The sequence below is a fragment of the Paramisgurnus dabryanus genome, chromosome 13, assembly GCF_030506205.2.
Source record: "Paramisgurnus dabryanus chromosome 13, PD_genome_1.1, whole genome shotgun sequence".
Lineage (NCBI taxonomy): Eukaryota > Metazoa > Chordata > Actinopteri > Cypriniformes > Cobitidae > Paramisgurnus > Paramisgurnus dabryanus.
In genome coordinates this window covers 7,244,743-7,262,913 of record NC_133349.1, presented here as the reverse complement: position 1 = coordinate 7,262,913, position 18,171 = coordinate 7,244,743, and the positions used below count along the sequence as shown (strand labels likewise).

The window sequence follows — 18,171 nt, the reverse complement described above, 5'->3', positions numbered from 1 at the left end:
ACAGACCTGCTTATTGTAGGCTACATAAATACCATAAATTATTGTGCAAAAGGAAAGTATTTTGCTGAATGCTTTAGCTTTTTTTGTTGTATTCTAGTATGTATTATGCAGAATGAAATAATATTTGTGCTTTTCTTTATTAATATAAGGTGATCAAACTAAACGTTTTTGCTTTCAAAGTGTATTAAGCCCATTGTCTTTATGTGTTTAAAACTGATATTGGCTTTGGGGCTCGTGCACTCGTGCATATTCACTATCATTAATATGCAATGGGACAAGAATAAGATGTGTTATTTGCATTATTAACAGTTTCCGAAAAAAACAAAAACAAACAATGAAATGTACACAAATGTCTGCGCATTTATGTAACGTGCGCATTCACTACGGTAAACGACGCTCTTTCTTTCCAAACGCGAGCTTTCCGTGACGTCACATCATACTACCTGCCCTCTAGCCCATTCGCCAACCAGCAGCCTGAGATTGGCCAATGGCCAGATAGCGTGAGCTCTGCTCACCGAATACTCGGCGCCGATTGGCTCAGTCTGAGCAGAGGAGGCGGGACGCGGCGGTCTACAAATTGCAAGACGATCCGCATCCTCATTATCATAAATTATTCAGCATCATCCAGCTGCATCTCACTCAGGTTGAGTGCACACATGTGCAAGATATTATCTTTAATTTCATTTATAATATTTGAAAATGAGGCATAATTTTAACTAGGAAGACAGGAACGAAAAGGATTTTTACTTTTTATATTCAATAATAACACGAAGGACCGTTTTGGATTACCTGTCCACTTTTCTTTTGAGAATTTTCAGCTTCTGTTGAAGACTTTTTGAATGCGTATTGTTTAATATTTAAATTGATATTCAATATGTGGACCTTTCTTGGCATAGCGAGTTTTACATACATCTATAAGAAATGTGACGCGTTTGTGAATTCAGCGCCGAGAGATCTGTTAGTGGCCGCAGTTGTGTGCGTAGCCGTGGGTCTCATCATTACGTGTTTCGGGTTCCGCGCACAGGGGCATAAAGTGTCACATTTATTTCAATTTCCTCTTCAACTTCTTACAACCATCCCTCTGACACAAAAACTTTTCTCTAAATTGAACAGAAACAGCTCGAATCGCACTTCAAAGAAGGTGAGTTTTTTTTTATCTTTCTGTATTCTTAAATTTTCCATTTTGATAGAAAATAATAACATTTCTAAATTATTAGTTATATAATTTCATCAGAGTGTAATCTATATCAATACAGTCAATTATATAACATTACTGCCTGTGAAAATAATAATAATAATTAATGATATAATAAAGTGAAATTTATAATCTTGTTTTGTTCCTTAAACTCTTTTCAACTAGAGAGATGTAAAACAAAAGAGGTCTACCCCCTGTCAGTGTGATCAGACAAAGGATCCAGACATCATTATAGTTGGTGCTGGCGTCCTGGGGGCCGCCATGGCGACGGTTCTGGCCCGGGACGGCCGGAGGGTCACAGTGGTGGAGAGGGATATGCGAGAACCGGACCGGATAGTGGGGGAACTTCTGCAGCCAGGAGGATGCAGAGCTCTTAAAGAGCTTGGACTGGAGGGTATGAAAAACCGGTTTATTATTAAACAACCTGATCTGACATCTGTTACGTAATGCATGAAGGTTCAATAAAAATTCACAATGAATAAATATTTTGTTTATGGCTGGATTATGGACAAGACTCATTGCCTCAAAAGTCCTTGGCACCTCGCAGGACAATGATCCAACCCCAATTCTTATTTTCACAAATCTGTTATTTTTAAAAAGATAAACTGTTTGTTTATCAGACGATGATGTCTTTGTCCTGTGGAGGCTACTGTAGCTTCACTATGCCTTTCGAAAGGAAGGGGTGAGCTGTGGACTCACCCGTTGTTTGCAATTCACCACTAGATGCCGCTAAAATCTACACCAACACGGGTCCTTTAAATGTCTCGCAAATATTTCTGTCTATTTTCAGATACTGTTGAAGGTCTGGATGCTCATGTGGTATATGGTTATGTAATACATGACCTGGAGAGCAGGACAGAAGTGGAGATCTCATATCCACAAGAGGAGAACAACATTCAAGGTGGACGGGCCTTTCATCACGGCCGCTTCATCATGGGACTGCGCCGTGCTGCCCTCGCTGAGCCCAAGTAAATTCCTGACTTAAATTGTTGTTTTCACATACAGCATATGAATTTGGAGACTGATGGTCTACTATCATGTTTTATTTGAACAGTGTGAAGTTTGTGGAGGGAACAGTGACTAGCCTGGAAGAAGAGGAGGGTTGTGTGACGGGAATTCAGTATCGAGAGAAAGAATCGGGAATTACAAAGGTAACAGCACACTGATGTTCAATTAAAAAAAGGGAACTATCATATTTAAAATATTAAAGGTGCACTGTGTGGATATTTTGACAAAAATACAATATAATATATATATATAACTATATTATTAGTGGTGTATAAAGACCTTACATAATAAACTGTATTGTTTTTACCTTAGAATGAGCCGTTTTTATCTACATACACCGGGGAATTCGATATTTTGCGCCTCCGTGTTTTTACGGTAGCCCTCTTGAGGCCATGTCCCAAATGGCGCACTTCATGTGGACTTTCATTAAATTGCGCGTGCTCGCTTAGTCTACAAGTCCGTAGGGTGTCCCATCTGTCATTTTAAAGCTCCGAAGTGTGCTTTACGCACTTTACCAACCCAGAAGTCAATCAGACGACAGAAGGGATGAGTCAGTCCCAAAATACGACTCTGTTACACCTTTGTGGACTCACATCAAGGGTGACTAAGGTCTGCACTACATGATGTCATCAAAGTGTGGACTATGAGAAAGTCCATAAGTCCGTAGTGTGCCATTTTGGACAGGACCATGGAGCACAATTGTCACTACGGGTGCATCCCAATCCAGGGTCTGGATCCTTTTAAGGCCACAAACTTTGAAGGCAAGACTGGATATTTGACGCTCACGTTCACAAAATACACGCAAGACACTTCCTTAACACTAAACTCTGATTATGCATGAGATTATGCGATTATCTGGTTTGTCATAAACCCTTTAGACGCATCTGCAGCGAGCACTTATTTTGCACACAGGATCTCTCGATGCGCAGAACACATATTTTGAAATTACAAACCACACACATGACCGGCTACATACATGTTGTGACGAACTTAGCATCGAGCGCCCTCGAAAAAAGAAGTCACCGGCCACTAATGTGCAAAACGCAACACGCACAATATTGCAGCAATAATATGAATTCACATCACTGGAACATAATTTATAATAGTAAAACAGTCACAAGGACCTTTAATTTGAAAAATACACACTTTTATTTAACTACAGTTTGAATGTTTATTTCAAAATACCCAGACGTCACTAGCGCGCATTGAATCTTGGGAAAGCCAACGCTGTGAAGGATACATCTATGGATCCTTGATTTCAGGGGAAATAAAGGCCACACTTGGAGGCTTGTATGTGAATGAGCCTTCCTATTGGACGGCCTTCGTTGCGGCCCGGTGATGTAATTTGCCTTCAAATACGGCCGTGGAAGGCCACACCCTCTGAATTGAGATGCACCCAATGTTGTCTCAGACGATGACATGTTTGTCCTGTGGTGGCTACCGTAGCTTCTTTAGTGTTCTGAAAAGGAGGGGTGAGCTGTGGAGTCGTTGGTTGCAATTCACAGTCTCACCACTAGATGCTGCTAAAAATCTACACAGTGGACCTTTAAATCTAGTCGTGTATTCATAGATAGATAATATTTCAATATTGGTAGTTGAATCACAAGTGCAAAATGTTTATCTAACATTTTAATTTTTATTTGGGATGTCTAACAGGAGATCTACGCTCCTCTGACCATAGTGGCCGACGGCTGTTTCTCCAAGTTCCGTAAAAATCTGATCTCCAAGAAAGCTAAAGTGTCCTCTCATTTTGTTGGAATCGTAATGGAGGTAAATACAAACTCAACGCATGTATATTTGTTATAGGTTTATCTGTAAAAAGTATTTTCATGAGGTATTCTCTCGCAGAACGCTCCTCAGTTCAAACCCAACCACGCAGAACTGGTTCTTGCCAACCCGAGTCCAGTACTGATCTATCAGATCTCCTCCAATGAAACTCGAGTTCTGGTGGACATCAGAGGAGAGATGCCCCAAAACCTGATGCAGTACATGACTGACAAAATCCACCCTCAGCTGCCAGGTATCTGACCAATTCACATAAACGAAAAGAAACGTTATGCCTCATGAAATTTTGAAGTTTTAGTAATGCAAAACCCACAATCAACTTGTAGATCATATAAAGGAGCCTTTCATGTTGGCACTGCAGAATGATCGCTTGAGAACGATGCCAGCAAGCTTCCTGCCACCATCACCAGTCAATAAACCAGGTAGGCCATAGAAATATTACATAAAGTGAAATAATATATGGCATAATAAATAAGTGTGTGTGTGAAACTTGGTGTAACAACATAACGTACCTCCACTAGGGGTTTTGCTTCTGGGAGATGCGTACAACATGAGACATCCATTGACCGGCGGTGGCATGAGCGTTGTGCTGAATGACGTCCGTATCTGGAAGAAACTGCTGAAGAACATCTCAGACCTTTACGACAACAGTACTGTGCTCCAGGTAAAAATTCGCACCTAAACGTCTGACACACAGTCACATAATAATGTTGGGTTTACTCTTGAATTCATTTATTTCACTAAACATGTATGCAGTAAACACATCTGAACAGATTGAGTCAAGTGTTTCTACTGTAACCTGATGGATGTAAGAAATAAAAGGATGACGGTTATGTTTTTCTGTCAGGCTAAGAAGAAATTTCACTGGGAAAGGAAATCATCTCACTCGTTTGTGGTGAACGTTTTGGCTCAGGCTCTGTATGAACTGTTTGCAGCAACTGACAGTAAGTCAAAACAATTCGCATTCACTTAATATGAATCATTTTCCATCTACTTACATTGTTATGCTAACACGCATTCATGACATTTCATGGCACCAAATGGAATGTATTATCTGTACTGTAATTATTTTCTGTAGACTAGAGCATCTATGTTAAGATAACATACTGTACTGTACAGTTCAGATAATATACTTGGGTCCAGAAGTCTCCCACTTGTTTTGTATCTATTTTCAAGTTTAATAAAACATTTTCTATACTAATTATATAGTCATCATGACTGGCAACCTTAAAATATTCAGCTCATCTTAAAACAGTCGGTTTAGTTGCATGTTAAAGGTGCGGTAGAATGTAAAACTGTATTCATGTAGGCATAGATGAGTAATAAGAGGTGTGTACATGGTGATGAAATATCATGAGCCTAAAACACGATTGTTTTCTCCTCCTTATGTAAACCTTGTGCGTGTAAAAGACCAATTTCAACATAACACTGACTGTGACATTACAATCGAGGTGTACGCCCCAACAATAAATTACACATGTAATGTTGTTACAATGGTAAAAACAAAGTTGTGACTGCTGCATTAGCGCTATTTCCTAGTTAATGCTATATGCTTGTGTATAGGCTGAAGTTCAACCATATTTTCCGGACTATAAGTCACACTTTTTTTTCATAATTTCTGAAACTTATATAGTCAGTTGCGACTTACACGTCAAAATTATTTAGAAAAACCATTACTGTCTACAGCTGCGAGAGTCCGCTCTATGCTGCTCCTGTATTTATAATTCAATGGATTCAGTGATGCGGAATGACTTTCGGGACCTTTTTGGACTTGATTTGGCTTGTTGTGTTAATTTAGCCTATTCAGCCCCCCATGTATGTTCTGTATGCTATTGTGTATTGTGTAAATAATGTTTATGTTACTTTAACATGTACGGACACACAGTGCTATTGTTTAGTTGAATAACTTGCCTTTCCAAATTAAATGCCTGTCCTGCGGCTTGGATTTTGTGAAATCGTTTTCTAAAAAAACCGCAACGTATAGTCCAGTGCGACTTATATATGTTTCCCCCCTTCAAAACACATTTTTGACTGATGCGACTTATAGTCCATAAAATAAATGTTTGCAGGTCTGTACTGGAAAAAAACACAAACTTACCGCTCAGAAACGTCCATTAACAAACTTATTTTATTCCTAAAAATCTGTCTTTGTCTCTCTGCACAAACACAGAGCTACTGTAAGGAGCTGCTCGGTGAAACAGCCAATCAGAGCAGAGCTCAACATTATTATTCATGACCCTTTCAAATGAAGTAATAATAGACCATTTCATTCTAAAGGCAAATCCTAGGGTTGTAAATGGACATCTCTGGATCATTTTTGCACTTAATAAAGCCACACACAGAAAAACAATAATATTTCAATGCATTCTTTGGCACCTTTAAATGACCCAAACCCAAGATTTTTTGTGTGTTGTCAGCCAGATTTCATAACTCTCTTACCTGTTTATTTTTAGATTCACTACATCAGTTGAGAAATGCCTGTTTCCATTATTTCAAGCTTGGTGGGGAGTGTGTCAACGGACCGATTGGTCTCCTGTCAGTGTAAGTAATTCACAACCCCCTCTCACAAAAAAACATCAGTGTGGTCCTGAGGTCAGGGCGTTTCTATAGATATCTAGAAAACGCAGGTCACAAAATAAATCATCTTTTCTTTCCTCAGATTGACACCGAAGCCCTTGACTCTGATTGGTCACTTCTTTGCCGTGGCCCTGTATGCCGTTTACTTCAACTTTAAGTCTGAATCCTGGCTCACAAAACCGCGAGCGGTCTTTAAAAGTGTGGCTGTCCTGTACAGAGCCTGCGGTGTGATGTTTCCCCTCATTTACTCTGAGTTACAGTACCTGGTTTACTAGAAGAAATGAACTCTCTGTTAATTTGACTTTGTCCTAAATTGTAAAAAATGTTGAGCCATCTGCAAAGCGATGGCTACGTCCCAGTGCCTTCCGAGTTATTTCGGGTAAAGAGGAATGCCTGTTTAAAAAAGAAAAACAGCACCAAAACAACCTCAGATGAGCAAAGTGTAAAATATGAAATGGTTGTTTGCCATCTATGACTTTTTCTATTATTATCACTAATATGTATACAGAGGCCCTGACTTTTATTCTCATACACTGCTGATGATGTTTCATGGGATTTGCCTTAATTCTTACATTCAAATGAGGGAAAATTCTGTATTTTATTATTACAAATTTGTTTTCAAACCACTAAGCTGCTGGAATTGTATAATGTTGTATATATTTAATGATCAATGTGGCTGTATGACTGACATTTGGCACTTGTTTCTTTTTATAGGCATTTATTTCTGTAGGCTACTATTTTAGATTTCATTGTAGCCTTATTCATATCAATAATGTGTACAATTGTAAAATATGAAACTCGTATATGTGGCCTTTCATTGTCATTTAAATGTATTTAAAGTCTGATATTAACGTTTGTCACATCACAGAAAAATGTGATATTGACCACACAGCCAACTTTGAATGTTTAAAAAGAGCCACGTTAATAAAATAAGTTATCAAAATCTTAAATAAACAGGCAGGATTTTTGCTCTCAATTGCTAGGGGCGTGTCCGCTGGCGGCGCTTAAACCACGCCCACTCGCGAGAAAACTCACAGTTCAGTACCACATAGTTCAGTCTTTGTAACGAGTTTCAGCAAAATACACTTCTAACATTTATAATGTGTATAAAAACAATCTGAAATGACTTTACACAGACTTTAAAATATACTTTAGACTTTTTTTTGTGAAAAATGGACGGCAAGTCAATATTTAGTGGAGTTACATAAATAAGTGCATTTGTTTTTCTCTTTTTCTTTGAAATGTGTTAAACCTGTTAAACTTTGATTTATCAACGTAGACAAGGGCTTTCAGTTGACGAAATAGCTATTGAGTTTGTTATGGTTATTCAATGTAAACCATGTGATCTGTAATTTTGTGCAGACAGTGCATGAAGCCAGTTATTTTTCTTATTAATTTAACGAAACTATTTTGAAAGACCAAAACTTGTATAAACACATTTGTAAACCTGTTTTAGAAGCTTTGTATTTGGATACTTTTATAATTGGATAAAGGCTTGCTGTATAATCACTATCGACACGTTTGCCATTTAAACTTGTCCACAAGATGGCGCGCTTTCCTCGGCAGGATTAATGAAGTGTATACGCTATAAACCGGGGTCCGGTTTGATCAAAAATAAAAGTTTAAGTAAAAAATTAACAGTCTTTAGATATCTTACACTACACAGGGAATATAGATTTTTCTCAGAAAACTTCTTGCATAAAATAGATTCAAGCACATTCAATGACCTGTATATGTATGTATATTTTCAAAAACTCTCCAGGGCCTTCAATTTTTTACCCCAGATTCAAACTTTCAAGGATTTCAAGGACTCGTGGGAACCCTGTGTAGTCCTATTAATGTTGACAAACAACTGCTATCTATCGATAATGTTTGTATATATAAATTCAGTTAAATACCATATACAGAATCATAGCCATAATATAGTCTGATATTAAATTACACAGTGGCGGTGTCCCGGACAGGGTTTAAATTAATCCAGGACTAGGCCTTAGTTATTTTATGACATTTAAGAAGTTTTTACAAACAAACATTACAAAAACCTTTACTGGTGTCCATCTTGAGACAAAACAAAGGCACTGATATATATTAAAATATATCAGTAAAAGATCATTTCAAATTAAAGTAGCTCAAACATGCATTTTTGTCTGGGACTAAGATAAGCCCTGTACGGTAAACCACCCTATAGTGTATTCTAATGCAAATAATATTTTGCTATAACAGCAGAATACAAAAGAAACATTTTCAACATAATAATACTAAACCTCAAATGTCGGTGAAGCACCTATTCAATTGTGTATTCAATGACAAAGAACATCAGACCATGGGGAAAAAAAATAATACCACTCAATATTGTCCCAGATTACAACAATTTATTCATTTTTATTGTTCTTTATACATCACTGTTACATTATATTCAGGTGAAGTAGAAGGTTTGCGCTTCTCGTCTGCTGGCGTAGAGGAACATGAATCGTTCCTCTGTTACTGCACGCAATCGGTCCACCCACCGAAAATAAACAAAAGACCAGACAAAAACGCTAGGACATGTGAAAAGAAGAGACTGTCCTGCTGGAGTCCGTCGCTTTCGACCCTGTGCTCGACCGCTGAGACGCCCGTCAAGGGCACCCGCTCTCTACAGTAGCAGCAAGCTCTTTAGAAACAATTCATTACTCTAAAATCTAAAGAGACAAATAAACAAAAATAGATATCTACTATACTGCTACTGCAATAGAGGCTGAGAAACCTGGCTTTAAACTAGATTATTAAAGTGCAAGAAGCAACCCACCAATCCACACACTGTATATTTGTTATATATATATATATTTATATTTATATATAGGAACAAAATCTACTATTTTAACATTAATTTACAGGGTAATATACATTGTATTAGTAACAGCTGAGATATCAGCACAAAAAAGATCACTGTCACACTTAACAGCAATATATATATATATATATATATATATATATATATATATATATATATATATATATATATATATATATATATATATATATATATATATATATATATATATATATATATATATATATATATATATATATATATATAAAATCATAAATCATATATATAATCATATACATAAATATAGAATTGTCATTATATTAATGAAAAACAATAAAACATCGTCTCAGGCTTTTCAAATGATACCCAGAAAAGCGATTAATTTTTTCAAGACGTATGAGGTCTCTTCGAAAAAGAAACGGGGGAAACAAAAGATGCCCCGTGTGGATTATTTGAGGTCACAGAACAGGAATTTGCATATTCCACAAATCTATTGCGACACATTTTTGCCTACGAACAGTTAAAAGTCGACCCTCTCGAAGCGAAGGGGTTGTTAGCCACACTCACACGTAGACCCACTGAACAGAACGTTACGACTATGGGATCACCGATAATGTGCTTCGACGTGGTGTGCTATGCTAGTGAACGACAGAAAGACTACGAATTCACGACACTTGAATAATTCGCCTCAAAAAAGAAACTACCGGTGCATTTTCGTTTTCCTTCTTCCTTACGGAAAATCCGTCTGCATCTTCGTTCGTAAAATGCATAATCTTCCTCCGAGAGCAAGGGAATGTGTGTACGGTTATTTGCGTTTTTCTCGTGTTAGTGAAATCCTACCGGCTAACATCAGCTCTCGAACATCCACCCGGCACATCGGCTCAGGTAAACTGGACTATGGCAGTTCTCCGGCAGCCCAAACCCGTGCCATCCAATATCTCCGCATCCTCCTGTTGGTTAGCCACGCTGAACACGGCTTGAACAAAACACACACATACTAAACAGCACATAGAAGAGCTCTGTATTAAATGCGGGAGTAACATACGACAAGCGCGGTAACGGTAAAGTCTGTTACGGGCTGCCGTAATGTGTGTAAGGTTTGGTATCTGCCTGTCATCCGTTTCCTCTCTTTCTCTCTCCCGTTGTAAAGATGTTTCCCCGCGGGCGTCTACTCGAATGACCAGATCTCAATGTCCTGCACAAAGAAATCCTCTTTTATGGACAGCATGGGATTCCCGAAGGTTTTGCATGAATGACTCCTCCCGTGATAAAGATCCCCGTCCAACCACAGCCCAAATTCTCCACTAAAAAATACAACACAATACAACTGTCACATAACGTCGTTATTTTATTTATTTATTAGTATCACAACAGGCATTAGCATACACTGACATCTACTCATTTTTTTTAAGTTCAACTAATGTCATGGTAGATAAAATTAGTTTCAGGTAGCTAAACTGTGCACGTGTTTATAACTAACTATATAAATAATGACATGCATAGCAATGATGACCATGAACAATGTCATGACTTGATGATAGATGACTGCATTGTGAGGTTAAGGCTGCGGGTCACTGTTACTGACCTTCCTCCACCGAAAGCTAAAGAGTCCATGTCTCCTTTAATGAAGAACAGATTATCACCTGTCCACTTGTACACCTGACAGTGCAGAACACAGCATGTTACAACAAAAACAAAATCTTATTTCTATATACAGCAAAACAAATCCACAACACAAACCTCAAACTCAGGATAGAAGGTGAAGAGGAAAGTCTCTCCAGTGCCGTAAAAACCTTCACTGACTTTAAAGGGTTCAGATGCCAAAGCCCCAAATATCTACAACAGAAAAGAGAGAAAAGATCACCTTCACATGATGTTTGGATTTTTTAAAGTGACAAGTTTTAAAGTTAAATAAGCAAGTTTGTCATTGTACTTTTTTATTGTTAAAAATAACAATAATGAACCACAAACTAAGCTTTTCTATTAACTCCACCAGCATTTAAAAAAAAGTTGCCAGTCAGCACCAGCATTTTTATGATTTTCACAAAAGTTTAATGCCTTTCAGAATGTTTTTTTCTTTAAATATATAAACATACAATATATTAAATGAAAGAACAGACCCTCTGCTTCAAAAAACAAACGTTTCATGCTATCTTAAAGGGATAGTTCGGCCAAAAATGATATTAAACCCATGATTTACTCACCCCCAAGCTGTCCGAGTTGCATATGTCCATCGTTTTTCAGACAAACACATTTTCGGATATTTTAGAAAATGTTTTAGATCTTTCAGTTGATTAAATGTAATGTTACGGGGTCCACCCATAGTCCACGACCTTCAAGTCCAAAAAAGTGTGTCCATCCTTCACAAATTAAATCCAAACGGCTCCAGGATGATAAACAAAGGTCTTCTGAGGGTAATCCGCGCCGTGTTGTTGTAGAAATATCCATATTTAAAACTTTATTAACGAAAATAACTACCTTCCGGTAGTGCCGCCATCTTAGTCGCGTCCGCATTCAGGATGAGAGCTTACGCAGCCTACGGAGGATACTCTGCTGCTGCTCTGTGCCCCCGCCCTCCGAATTTGTCATACGTCACTAAGAAAAGTGCGTACACTACGCTAATACTCTCTCCTGAATACAGAGGAGTCTAAGATGGCGGCGCTACCGGAAGGTATTTATTTTAGTTTATAAAGTTTTAAATATGGATATTTCTACAACAACACCGCGCGGATTACCCTCAGAAGACCTTTGTTTATCATCCTGGAGCCGTTTGGATTTAATTTGTGAAGGATGGACGCACTTATTTTGGACTTGAAGGTCGTGGACCCCGTAACTTCACATTTAATCAACTGAAAGATCTAAAACATTTTCTAAAATACCCGAAAATGTGTTTGTCTGAAAAACGATGGACATATGCAACTCGGACAGCTTGGGGGTGAGTAAATCATGGGTTTAATATCATTTTTGGACGAACTTTCCCTTTAATTCGTTCCTTTTTATCACCTCTCAAATATGGGAAAGCTTTATTCAAAAATAATACATTTTGTGATAAAAACTAAGATAATTACATTTTTGTAAAGGACTTTTGTTAGAGATTGATCAGATTCAGAGGGATATTCAAAACATACACTGAGTTTTTACTGTTTTCTGGATCAGTAGATGCTTCAATGTTTTATAAGTTGGGTAAGAGGGCCACTTAGTGGATAATAGCGGAAATATGGATCGCCGTAAAAACTCGTCATTGGCAGGGAAGGATTTCTCATAATTGACGAGTTAAAGGAAAACACCACAGTTTTTCAATATTTTACTATGTTCTTACCTCAACTTAGACTAATTAATATGAATGAATGTCGTGAATGTGTTAACATTTAACCTTGCCCCATTCATTACTTTATCCACTTTATATTGTTTTGTGTCACCATATTTACACTATGTATTTGACTACTCATGTAAGAGTCTTTAAATAGGGAAAACATGGAAGTGTTTGGTGGCTTCTAAATTCATCCCTGTTTGGATCCTAAGGAATGAATGGGGCTAGGCTAAATGTTAACACATTCACGACGCGCTGTACAAAGATTAAGTACACGCACTGAAAAAAGATAGGTTTGTATTATTTGTCTAAGTTGAGGTAAGAACATAGTAAAGTATTGAAAAATGGTGGTGTTTTCCTTTAAGATTTTCAGAAAAGTTTAATGCCTTCAAGAATTTTTTTCATAAAATATATAAACATCAGTATATATTAAATGAAAGAAAAAAATTATTTATTTGTTCTCCTTTTATCACCTCTTAAATATGGGTAGGTTTCTTCAACAATAACAAATTTTGAGATAATTGCAATTTGGTAAGGGACATTGTTAGAGATCAGATTCAGAGCGATAATCAAAACAGTTTTTACCGTTTTCTGGATTTTATAAGTTGGGTAAGAGTGACACCTAGTGGATAATAGCGGAAATATGGATTGCCGTAAAAACTTTCATTGGCAAGGAAGCGTTTTTCCTTAATTGACGAGATAACTCGTCAATGGCGGTGAAAAAACATGAAACTGACAGCATAAAATATTTTCGTCAAACTGCCCAGCACGTTTTTTAAAACCTATATTTTATATAGATTACCCATATTATAGTCTGCCTTAATGTCTTAAACCCATAACAAAAACAGAGGCAACTAAATTTCATACCTGTCCGTCACTGTCTTTAATAACCATCAGCACGGGTGACTCCAGACTCTGCATTGCCCGGTACAGCGTCTTAATGCTCATACCGTGTTTAGCCGTACCAAAGGCCAGAGTCCACGGGTAACCGATGGTCCTGGGTGGAAGATGTTTTGCCAGCTGTGAGAAAAACACACAATCATTAAACAAGAGATCACAGCAAACAAACGCATGCAAAGCACATGCTAATGTAAAAAACAGTAGGACCAGAGCACGAACACTGAACTTGTTCATGTTCAGCACTCTGTATCCTCCGGCGAGCCCAGCCTTTCCTGGCGCTTTGCGAGCATCGAGTTACTTGGTGTAATGGTACTTCATTTGATTTATGTGACTGAATAAAGGGTTTCGTAAGAGGCCACCTCAGGTGATCCACTCAGACCGCTGATGTGTTTAAAATAACCTTGTAACTGTACCAAACCTCAGAGGCTTCAAAACAAAACATATTTCAAATGGCACAGCGAGATCAGATCAGTAGATCAAGCCACACTGCTCAGCTACTGTAGGAATATTACTTCAATCCATATTCCCCAAAAACAGCACCGGACCAACAAAAATATATAAACACAATCAAATCCATTCTTCAATACGGCAAAAACTTTTGGTTGTTTTTTACACAAAGCTATTGTATGGCTAAAGCACTTATGAAACTTTTATAGCAAGTATATGTTTTTTGTTAAAGCAATACTCCAGCCAAATATCAAAATTACCCCATGATGTACTCACCCTTAAGCAATCCGAGATACATGTCCATCATCTTTCAGACAAAAACATTTGCAGTTATTTTAGTAAATGTCCCTGCGTTTCCAAGCTTATAATGGAAAACAGAAAACCACTTCTGCCCATAAAAGTGCACCCATCCTTCAGAGAAGTAATCCACACGGCTCAAATGTGTTTGTCTGAAAGATGACGGTCATATGTATTTCAAATTCCTTGAGAGTGAGTAAATCACGGGGTAATTTTGATACCCATGCTAATAAAGGGAGAACATGCAAACACAGAAAGGCCACCTGACCAAGCCAGGGTTTGAACCAGGGACATTATTGTTGTGAGGCAACATTGCAACCCACTGAGACATTCGGTTTAAGAACCACACGAGGGCAAGGAAATAACGTACATGTGTTTCATTTTTCGCCGATTTGTTCTTTTAATGCAAGCCCTTCACTTTTCAAATCATTCCTATGCCCCTAGACATAACACGTACACATAAATCAGTCTGTTAACACGTTTGAGACGTTCTTTAGTCGCGGATCAATAACCAGCGGGGCGGGCTGTCTATTTTTGGGCCCTTAGATCGATGAAACACTGTAAAGCCTCGAGCAGCGGGCAGATTTCGTTCACTATTATATCGCAGGGCATCTACCTTTTCAATCTTCTCGGCCTCCAGAAGGTCACTGGGTTCGTTCAGGTTGGGCTTGAAGGTCTCCAGCTCCAGGCTGGCTGAGATCGACGACCCATGTTTGGAGTTCACGTCTTCCTTAGTGGTGATCTGAAGACAGAAGAAACCATCAGCAAAAGTCCAGTAATGTTCTGACATGCTGCTGACGCTGTGTGACACAGTACCTTTACCCATAATCTCTTGCAGTCGGGACGTTATACCAAGTCGATTTGATAGTCAAATTTTTGCACAAGCAAGAGTAAAATGCTTATTCCACCTGAGCAGGAGCTTTGTACAGAGTGTTTAGTTCATGTTAGTAAATGCATTTACTAATGTTAACCATTACAACCTTACTGTAAAGCGGTACCATAATAATTATCACGTATTGTAAAAATGTCAGCAGTCGTTCCAAACTCGTAAGACCTCCGTCTTCGTAACACAGTTTAAGATGTTTTATATTTAGTCAGAGAGCTTGTTGACTCTTCATTGAAAATCAACGTACGGTATACTGTCCGTGTCCAGAAAGGTAATAAAAACATCATCAAAGTAGTTCATGTGACATCAGTGGGTCAGTTAGAATGTTTTGAAGCATCAGAAATAAATTTTGGTCCAAAAATAACAAAAAATACAACTTGATTCAGCATTGTCTGTTGTGAAGGGCATGCGCGAGACTAAAGTCACATGACTGCAGTGACGCTGATGACATATGACATGGCTGACGTGTTATATGGTGCGCCCCTAGCTGTTTTTTTTTGTGCGCCCGGGCTTCGTTTACAGTCTGAGGGAGACGCACTCTGTAAGTTTGAAAAAAAAACAACTTTGCAAACATGTCTGAGGATAACACGTCATCCGTGTCACTGCAGTCATGTGACTTTGGTCTCGCACGTGTGCTTCACAACAGACTCGGAAGAGAAGACAATGCTGAAAATTTTTGGACCAAAATGTATTTTCAATGCTTCAACAAATTCTAACTGACCCACTGATGTCACATGGACTACTTTGATGATGTTTTTATTACCTTTCTGGACATGGACAGTATACCGTACATAGATTTTCAATGAAGGGTCAGAAAGCTCTGACTAAATATAAAACATCTTAAACTGTGTTCTGAAAATGAACGGAAGCCTTATGAGTTTGTAACAACATGAGGGCGAGTCATTAATGATATTATTTTAATTTTTGGGTTAACTATCCCTTTAAGGGCAAATAGATAATAAAGTAAAACTATAATTATCAGTGTTTTGACTAAGTAATACGAGTTATTACATTCATAAAAACAGATTTGTTAACCAACAATTTTCCCAACTACATTACATCAGCCCTGTGCTAGCGGTGTTATTTTACAATGTAGCCCCACAGACAATTAACGTTTTCTCTAGCGGCCTGAACACACTCGGGTTACATTGACCTTGCTTCAATTACCTCAATTGTTAACAACAAATAACCAAGCAGAAGTCAGTACGGGTCTTGACTCAAACCTTATCTGCAGTACTTAAATCCGAAACATTCATGAGGCCATCCACAGAAATGCAATGACCAATGAAGTTTGTAAAAAAACTCTAATTTCATGTGGTTTATTAATTCTGCATGTATAATAATTTCTGACTCTAAGAGTAAAAAACATAACTTTAGGAACTATCATTTCAGAAAAACGTAAGATAGTAATTTTCTGCAAATTTTAAGGCTCAATTATGTCATTCATATCCACAAAACCTAAAGCTACAACTGTGAGTTTCCACAGTTTTTGGGCACCTGGAGGCGTTTGCATAGAGAGCGGAGATCTTCGCTGTTTAATGCATCAATCCGGCGGTGATACTCGGCCCAAGACACAACCTGCTCCAAAAACAGAACCACACCGCTGAGCAGGACCAAATCACGGATAAACATGTGCAATTTGGGACTCTCTTACAGCATGAGTCACAGGATCCTAAGTATTAAAGCTTCCAATCTGCGGTTAGGAATGATCTCCTTTATAGGATAAGGGTTTGATATTTGATTGGTCATTTGATGTTTAAGCTGCATGTCCATGTATCATTGTGAGCAGGCAACACAGCAAGTGTTTTGCACAATTGAGTGAATTGTTTAACATTGCACTGCAAACAGAATAAACAACACGACCTCATGGCAATTTGTACGGATTTTAAGAGGTGGCTAATTCGTACGACAACATCATTTATGTTTTGGTACGATCTGCTTTCGCACCTTTGGCGCTGGAATTAGGGGTGGAGTTTCAATATTTTTTTCTTTAAATATTCGTACATTTTTCTACGATTCACTTGGTACGAATTAGCCAAATCATATAATACATTTGAATACTTGTGAGAATGAATACGAACTGTATATATATATAACAACTATCGTACACCAAAGCAGAGCCATACAGAAACAGTAAAAAAACGACAAGCATTTCTTCTGATCTTTTACCTTCAGCACTGTGTGTTCACCCAAAACTGAAACTAATGATGTTAACCAAAATAAAAATCCGTTTCAAACCAGCATGCTGTTATATTTATATACTAAGATGAAATTATGAAGGTCTACATAAACAATTCATACAAACCACAGCTTATTAAGATCCAAAGACTCTTCTTGAATAAATTCTAATGGATTTAATGGTTATAATGGGAAATGCATTGGTTTTAATGGTATCTATAATGATTTCTGTTGGTCTCTACTGCTAAATTGTTGTGTTCTGTTATCCCACACAAGTAAATCCTACATGAAAAAGATCTAAACTACATAAAATTGTATTAGTATAATTTTTAATGGTAAACTGCTTAAGGTTCATAAAGGGTTTTTGTAACAAAAACTATTACAATATGCATTGTTTTTTCACTAGGGCAGGACAAAAAAATGCATCATAAACAAAACAAAAGTAGTCCACATGACCCATGTATTATACACAAAGTGTACTAAAGTCATGTGATAGCATTGTGTAAAAACACAAAGCTATGGCTTTTAAAGACCTGGAGGAGGATATTAAAAGGAGTTATGTTGTTTTTGTCCTGTTTTGGAGCTTAAATTAGCTTAGATCTCCCTGTATGGGTGCATTTTTTTAACTCCTTGAAAGAAATACAGGCATTGAGCAACAGCAAACAGGTTTAGATCATCATAGGGGTGTGTAACTAATGTCAGTTTTAGGTGAACTTCAACACTTACTATAGACACCTAAAAAGCTCTTTGCTGACTTTGCCATTTTGCTGTATGTTTTA

At 37.7% G+C, this 18,171-nt stretch overlaps 2 protein-coding genes across 6 annotated transcripts in view; one reads left to right on the top strand and one right to left on the bottom strand.

Moving 5' to 3' along the window:
* The first annotated feature begins 596 nt into the window (after positions 1-596).
* sqlea (squalene epoxidase a) lies at positions 597-8,074 on the top strand. The gene is made up of 11 exons (XM_065298714.2): positions 597-1,141; positions 1,361-1,589; positions 1,986-2,163; positions 2,250-2,346; positions 3,860-3,973; positions 4,052-4,223; positions 4,315-4,410; positions 4,510-4,652; positions 4,836-4,932; positions 6,442-6,529; positions 6,648-8,074. The coding sequence occupies exons 1-11, from the start codon at positions 875-877 to the stop codon at positions 6,838-6,840; spliced, it is 1,674 nt and encodes a 557-aa protein (XP_065154786.1). The 5' UTR covers positions 597-874; the 3' UTR covers positions 6,841-8,074.
* A 1,542-nt stretch (positions 8,075-9,616) lies between these two features.
* The window catches only part of oxr1a (oxidation resistance 1a), a 195,605-nt gene continuing 187,050 nt past the window's right edge, over positions 9,617-18,171 (bottom strand). For 4 of the 5 annotated variants that reach the window (XM_065298715.2, XM_065298716.2, XM_065298719.2 and 1 more), the window contains 6 exons: positions 16,712-16,792; positions 14,945-15,070; positions 13,552-13,704; positions 11,115-11,210; positions 10,960-11,033; positions 9,617-10,678 (listed from right to left, as the gene is read on the bottom strand). In XM_065298715.2, coding sequence (XP_065154787.1) covers positions 10,543-10,678; positions 10,960-11,033; positions 11,115-11,210; positions 13,552-13,704; positions 14,945-15,070; positions 16,712-16,792 — 666 coding nt within the window. In that variant the 3' untranslated portion in view covers positions 9,617-10,542. The remainder of the gene's footprint in view (positions 10,679-10,959; positions 11,034-11,114; positions 11,211-13,551; positions 13,705-14,944; positions 15,071-16,711; positions 16,793-18,171) is intronic. The other variant, XM_065298718.2, reaches the window with a different exon arrangement.

Bases quoted from the DNA above. Each gene is read 5' to 3' on its own strand.
- sqlea (XM_065298714.2), top strand. From the start codon at position 875: ATGTGGACCTTTCTTGGCATAGCGAGTTTTACATACATCTATAAGAAA. The intron at 4,411-4,509 runs GTAGGCCATAGA...TACCTCCACTAG, and splicing joins ATCACCAGTCAATAAACCAG to GGGTTTTGCTTCTGGGAGAT. The intron at 4,933-6,441 runs GTAAGTCAAAAC...GTTTATTTTTAG, and splicing joins ACTGTTTGCAGCAACTGACA to ATTCACTACATCAGTTGAGA.